The 6,634-nt window shown below is 42.5% G+C and overlaps 1 protein-coding gene and 1 long non-coding RNA gene across 2 annotated transcripts in view; one reads left to right on the top strand and one right to left on the bottom strand.

Annotated features, from left to right (window-relative positions):
* Positions 1-12: 12 nt before the first annotated feature.
* Positions 13-5,205, bottom strand: LDHA (lactate dehydrogenase A). The gene is made up of 7 exons (XM_009635441.2): positions 5,044-5,205; positions 4,178-4,295; positions 3,276-3,449; positions 2,629-2,802; positions 1,669-1,786; positions 1,017-1,140; positions 13-830 (listed from the first exon to the last, which is right to left on the bottom strand). Exons 1-7 carry the CDS (start codon positions 5,194-5,196, stop codon positions 666-668), a joined length of 1,026 nt encoding a protein of 341 aa, XP_009633736.2. The 5' UTR covers positions 5,197-5,205; the 3' UTR covers positions 13-665.
* The window catches only part of LOC118451939, a 4,741-nt gene continuing 2,341 nt past the window's right edge, over positions 4,235-6,634 (top strand). The window contains exons 1-2 of the long non-coding RNA XR_004841538.1: positions 4,235-4,318; positions 4,593-4,774. This is a non-coding gene — a long non-coding RNA (uncharacterized LOC118451939). The remainder of the gene's footprint in view (positions 4,319-4,592; positions 4,775-6,634) is intronic.

Below are 6,634 nucleotides of genomic sequence, written 5' to 3'. Positions count from 1 at the left end.
CAAGGAGACAGAAATAACAGTTTGTGGTTTATTTGGTATTGGAGCTGGTACTACAGTTGGACAGTCACTGTCTTGTTGCATACAGAAACCTTAACATTTTTTAAACATGCTCAGGAGACAAACTTACAACAAGGCTGATACGGTACACAAATTTATCTAAAAAAAAGTACACACAAAAATTCCAAAGCAGTGTTAGGAAAATATATTTGGACCTACCAACAGTGAAATATTTAAGCTATTCAGCTGGCAGAGAAGGTTGGTCAATTGGCTTGACAATCCTTTAACTGCAAGAAAATAGTCTTTGGTTTCACATTGTGTAATCATTAGTTACTTATTGTTCTGAACCAACGTTAAACAAGAGGAGGAAAAGGCAAAGGGTTTTCTAGGCAGTGCTGCTTTGAATGCTGGATTTCTGCCACACCACTTCACTGTACAAGACTGACTAGGTTATCTAGCTGTGGCTAAGAACATGGGTGTCTGAACAGGGAAAGCCCTAGAATAGTTGCCTAATGCTATCTTCAGGAAGCTCATTTGTTCAGATTTGAGCTTGCTGCATGTTCTAGTTGAGATACGTACATTGAAAGATTTGACCTACTTTAGAAAGTGCAACGTAAGACAAACCACTAAACCCGTTAAACTGCAAAGAGTGAACTGCTTAGGCAGATTTAAAACTGTAGTTCCTTCTGGATTCCCCAGAGTGTGTCTGCACTCTTCCTTAATTTGTCCTCTTCCTCGGGTTTTAGGATCATCTTCACTACATCAGTGATGCCACTATTGCCCAGTACACAAGGAACACTTAGGAAGACATCTTCTTTTATTCCATACATGCCCTGAAAAGTTGGTAAAGATAATTAGGCTAGAATTCATGTATGTCTATGTATTTTATAAAATACCCTATCAGGAAAACCCAACTAAACTTAGTTGAACTTAAACTAGAAAGTTATCACTGTTCTTCAGAATCCCCAAGGTTTTGAGTTCTCAGTAAGACAAAACTTAGCAAAAAAAGGGCTGCTCACCTTAACAACTGTAGAGATCGGGTGCACTCTTCTCAAATTCTTCATCATAGTTTCAGCTAGATCTGCCACAGAAAGGCCAATAGCCCATGATGTGTATCCCTTCAGTTTGATGACCTCATAGGCACTGCAGAGAGAAAATTACTCCTTAAAACACAAGTACCATCAACTGAAATTTTTCTAAGTTTCTAAGAAGGGCTTTTGGAAGTGCCTTAATCAATCTGGAGACATCAGAAACTTGACGGATTTGCTGACAGGACTGAAATGAACTCAGCAGTGAATAATTCTATTTGCATTTCCATAGAATCATAGAATGTTTTGGGTTGGAAAGGACCCTTAGAGGTCATGTAGTCCAACCCCCCTGCAGTGAGCAGGGACACCACTAACTAGATCAGGGCTACTCCCAGCAGTTATACTGGAAACTTCTAAGTTAAAGCACTTCCCTAATTTGAAGTTCACTAACTATGAAAAATTAACTCTCCCAAATCTACATTATACCTTAAAATGTTATTTGAAGTTCTATTATGTCTGCATCTTGACATTTGGTTTTGGGCTACTATGGTATATATGAAAACAGAGATGGATACTGCAGTTTAGAGGTACTATAGCTCTTCATCATTTGTTGTCATGTTGAAAAAAAAATATCTGTATTTACCTGTCCACCACCTGCTTATGAACCTCCTTCCAGTGTTCCTTGTCTCCATCAGTTCCCAAGTCTGGATGAAGAGCCTTCAGGGAGACGCCAGCAACATTCACTCCACTCCAGACAGGTACTGAGAGTTGCACATAGATTAATTACCTTACAAGAACACACTTAATTTTGTCCTCCTCCAATTAACAGTTAATATAAGATCTAGTTGGATTAATCTGCAACAAGTCACTATGATTTAGATAGGATGTTAAATACAGTATGACTTATGAGGCCAATCTAAAATGCAGGCTGAGAACCTAGGAGCATATAAATATCTTTCTTTATACATCATGTCACAATGTTGAACTATACCTTTATTAAAGCAAAACACCTCAGCAACATGAACTAAAATGACAGTAACTTTCTTTTGCAAAGGTTTCTCAAAATAAGAATGTATTCCAAATGAGTCCTCCTGAGCGTCAGGAAGCAGCCAGTACTGCTCTGGTGCTGCTAGAGAAAGTACAGATTAAGTAAGGAGAAAGCTGCTCCTTCTGTCCTCTGGACTTGCCTCTGCACTTCAATTCCTATATATAGTTTTTGAAGTAATCAAGAGACGCCAGTGAAGACAAACAGAGTGACTACCACTAGGTCTAGTGCCGATCTTTGGGAGTCCCTTGCAGAGAACTTTACCCTCTTGCTTCTTCAGTTTGTTTTTTTGGAGAGTCATGGGAACAACTTAGCCTAAAAATTTTTAGCCTCATCGAGTTACAGTAATGACCTTTTTCAAGCAGAGTAACTCAGGTCAAATATAGCTCATCTAGGGTTACTCTCTGCCGCAGATGACTTAAAGCAGGACTTGCATTCTTAAGGTGCTGCCGTGCAAAGGCTTTTGAGCAACATTCTTCTGTAGCTTTTGGAGATGTTTCTTGCAAACAAACTATCAGAAAGAGTTCTGTGTAACAGCCAGCCAGATTTCACCCTTACCACTGGAATCTCCGTGCTCTCCAACAATCCATCCATGGCAGCTCAGAGGATGGATGCCCAGTCTTTCTCCCATGAGAAGGCGGAAACGGGCAGAGTCCAGGTTGCAGCCACTACCAATGACACGGTGTTTAGGAAAGCCACTGATCTTCCAGGCCACATAGGTCAAAATATCCACTGTAAGTAGAAAAGGGAGGATAACAAGTGTCACTCATGAGCAGTCTGCAACTAGGATGGTATCTTCTGTTCATCTGTGAGGATTTTATTTGCACACTAGCTATGTGGAATAGAGAATAAAGAAGTAATGCTCTTTGCCAGGCCCTGCAGTGGGCTAACAGAATGTTTTAAGAGCAGACTTGAGAGGCTGTTTATGCTACAAGTGCAATTTTCAGTGCCCCTTACTGTGTCCTATGCCAAAGGTTACTTAAAAGGCAACTGAAGACCAAAGTTGGAGGCAACTTGGTTTATGTCTGAGATGGCCAGCTTGCTGAGTGCAGAGAGGGAAGACGACACTTTTCACTATGCGGTTATGCGGCATAAGAGTTTTCTAAAAGCCTATGCCTGGTCATATTAGTATACTAATGTCACCTTACTGAAGAAACCACTGTTCTCTAAGCCAAATCCTCTTGTTAAGGCAACACAAGACAAACCTGGGTTTGAGACAATAAGCAGGTTGCAGTCAGGACTGTATTTAACAACATTGGGAATGATGAATTTGAAGATATTCACATTGCGCTGGACCAAGTTAAGGCGGCTCTCCCCTTCTTGCTGACGGGCACCAGCAGTGACGATGACCAGCTTGGAGTGTGCAGTCACACTGTAATCTGCAGACAAAAAGCCGTGTCAAACATGACCTCTTTTTACACATGGCTTGGAATAAGAGTTCTCAGTTCTTTTTAGTATTGATATCTAAAATTCTCAAGTTTGAGGGTGCTGAAATTGTCCTGGTAATTGTTACCCTAGACTTTGCTTCTATAGAAAGTTGCCACAAGCAGCAATCCTAAGGGTATGTCAAAATATTAACATGTAGAATTGGGCAGTGGTATTACATACTTCTCAGGCACAGACAGGTATGGGGTGGCGGTCAGGATGGCATCCAGTGCAAGTACTGTGTAGATGAGGAAGAAGGCTCTGCCCTCATGACTTACTACCTGCAGACACTGGAGCTGCACATTAACTAAGGTATGAGATGGCTAGCATTTGTCCTAGTCAGGTTGCTACTAAACTTAAAGCTGTCAGACGTGTGGCCAAGAAATAATCAGTAACATGTTCCAGGCCTAACTGGCTGTGAAAAAAAATTCTCAAAGCTTGCAGGAGTACTTAAGAAATTCATCTTTCTGTACTGAGCGATGAACTCCAGAACAGAGGATTCATAGTTAGACTGGCCTTAACAAGGTGTACAAAATGGAATGTCAGCTGAGTAGAAACCAAGTGAGCTTTCCTCCTGACAATTAGGATGACAGGCTAAGTGCTAGGCTTAGATGACCAGTTTGAGATCCAAAGTGGCTATCTCCATTTGGAAATAACAAGCACATTAGAGCCAACTACTTGCCTTTGCCAGAAACGATCTTTGGTGTTCTAAGGAAGAGGCTGCCATGCTGGAGATCTAGCATCTCTCCTCTGAGCTTGTCCTCCACAACATCAACAAGGGCAAGTTCATCAGCCAAGTCCTACAAGAGACCAAGATTAAACAGTAAGTTTATTGCCTCTTTGAGCAAAGTACACGATTTGTAAACTGTGAAGTTACAACTCTTTTAAAAGCAGTTACCTATTTAAGCAACTTTGCTCATCTGTATCACTTTACATGTTCCCAGGCAGAGTACTTTAATTAGTCTCCTGGGATATCCACTTTATTGAGTTAGTTTTGTACTTTTCACATCCACATTCTGTGTGGAATAGTTGTGCAACTTAGCATGACAATGATGAAGAGTAATTTAATAGCTGTTCATAAACAACCTGATTTACAGTTAATAAAAGCAAGCCTGATGTTGAATACAGCATTTTCAATTTAACAATGCAATGCAGAGGAGAAGTCCAAGTGTCTAGGACCACTTTTTCCAGTCCACACTCAAAGAAGTATTCCATGACACTCTGCTTCAGACAAAATGATGCCTCAGTTCTTAGAAGGAATTCTGCAAGTCATTCAAAAGTAAGTGCAGCTTTCAAGTCAAAACGATGCATAGAGCATGTTCTGTCTGATAGTAGGATAAACTTGGTTTACAAGAACTACAGCTATTTGTTCTCTGTCAATAGCTTGAAGATTGCTGCTTCATTTCAGGCCCAAAGAAAAGAACAGACAACCAAAAGTTCATCCTGTGTGCTAGCCCAATTAGTCTAATGAGGAAGATTACTTTTTGCCCCTCTTTTATGCCTCAGGTCATCAAAACTGTGCTACTTCATCCCAAGCTTGACACTTACCTTCATCAGGATGCTGATAGCACAGGCCATTCCAACTGCACCCACACCAACCACACTGATCTTATTGTGGGCATGACTATGCTCCTGTTTGTGGACATTGTGGATGAGCTGATCCTTGAGAGACATGGTGTACTGCTGCAAAGAAAGCAACATATTATTTCTCCAGGCTTTGCAGCTTTTACTGACACCAGAATATTTGCATCAAGCAAGATGGACTTTATTCCAGGCTGATATGAAAAGGAATATAAATCACATGCCTAAAGCATCTGGCAGTACTGCCTGTATGCAGCAAAATGATTAAAAAACTGAATTAATGATGACAATGCACCGTTAAAACTCTGTAACTTTTCCTCAAGTACAGCCTGAGAACCACTGATGATATAGCTGGGTGGCACTCCAGCAGCATTAGTAGAATGTTCTAAATGATCATCCATATTACGTTTAGGTAAAGGAAGCCATTTTAATACTGCTAAGCACAGCGTGGTCTGGCAATCTCCATTCTACTGCCCGGAAAAACTGGTACTCTGTGCCCTGAAGCCTTTCCAGAGCTGAAGTTGTACAATGCTTAGGCAAGCCCTTCTTAAGCAGTGTTATCCTCAAAGTCAGCTTTATGGATTTGTTTTAAAGTGAAACTGCATGGTTTTGAATTAAGATGTCTAGAGTCTGGTGTTACGGTCTCTGCCACCCTCAGTTTTTTTAGCTACCAGCTGCATAGCAGCCTGGCTGTACAGGTTCTAATCTGACAGCCACGGGTGTACTGAAATACCACGACAATGATGATGGGAGTACTGCGCTTTTTACCCCAGGGTCCCTGCAGAAGCCAACACCAAGCTTTCCCAGCTTCTGCCTTGCCTGAAGAGCCCACAGCAGGGGCAGCCTTACAGATGGATGCAAGTATAGACACAACGTGGTTCTAAAGTTAGTGCTGAACAGGCAGCAACTTGTTCAGAGCAGGAAAGGCCAGGCAGCATTGGCAGAGCAGGTAAGGAAAGTTGGGGGGGTGGGGGAACAGGAAGCCAGCAGTGCCCATATTTAGGAAAAGTTAACCAAGATACATCAGTCTTCATTTGCCCAAGTCTGAAGCGTGGCCCAGCGTAGTGCACTCTCTCCATGTGCCAAATTCTCCCTTTGCACTGTAAGAACTTTAATGTGCAGGACTGGTGAGGGGGACCCACTCAAGCATTTCTCAGTTACACTTAATCCTCAAAATTTTTGGTTTTAGAGTGCTATTCCCCTGAAAGAAGCAGGTTAGGGGAGAGCCAGTAGCCAGAGGTGGTATATTAAATGCTGTATTTCAAATGCAGCCCTTTGTAGGGTCACTCCCAGTACCCTTCCCAACAGCCAGGTCCCTGGGGCCACACGCACTTTTAATGGCCGATTAGGGGAAGAAATAATTCAGGCAGGCGGCGGGGGAGGACGACAGGAGAAATGGCGGGTAAAGCAGCGCACAGCGGTCTCTCAAGCGGGGGTGGGGGATGATGTGGAAACCACACCGGTTGCACAAGGCCGCCGGAGCAGGGTGTGGTGCCGGGCTGAAGTCCCGGGCTGTGCCTGGTGGCTCATCGGCTGGGGGAGAACGAGGGACTGCAGC

Source organism: Egretta garzetta, unplaced genomic scaffold (genome assembly GCF_000687185.1).
Source record: "Egretta garzetta isolate BGI_Z169 unplaced genomic scaffold, ASM68718v1 scaffold133, whole genome shotgun sequence".
Classification (NCBI taxonomy): Eukaryota; Metazoa; Chordata; class Aves; order Pelecaniformes; family Ardeidae; genus Egretta; species Egretta garzetta.
Note: the sequence above shows the minus strand (reverse complement) of the source record. Positions and strands in the feature narration are given on the sequence as shown.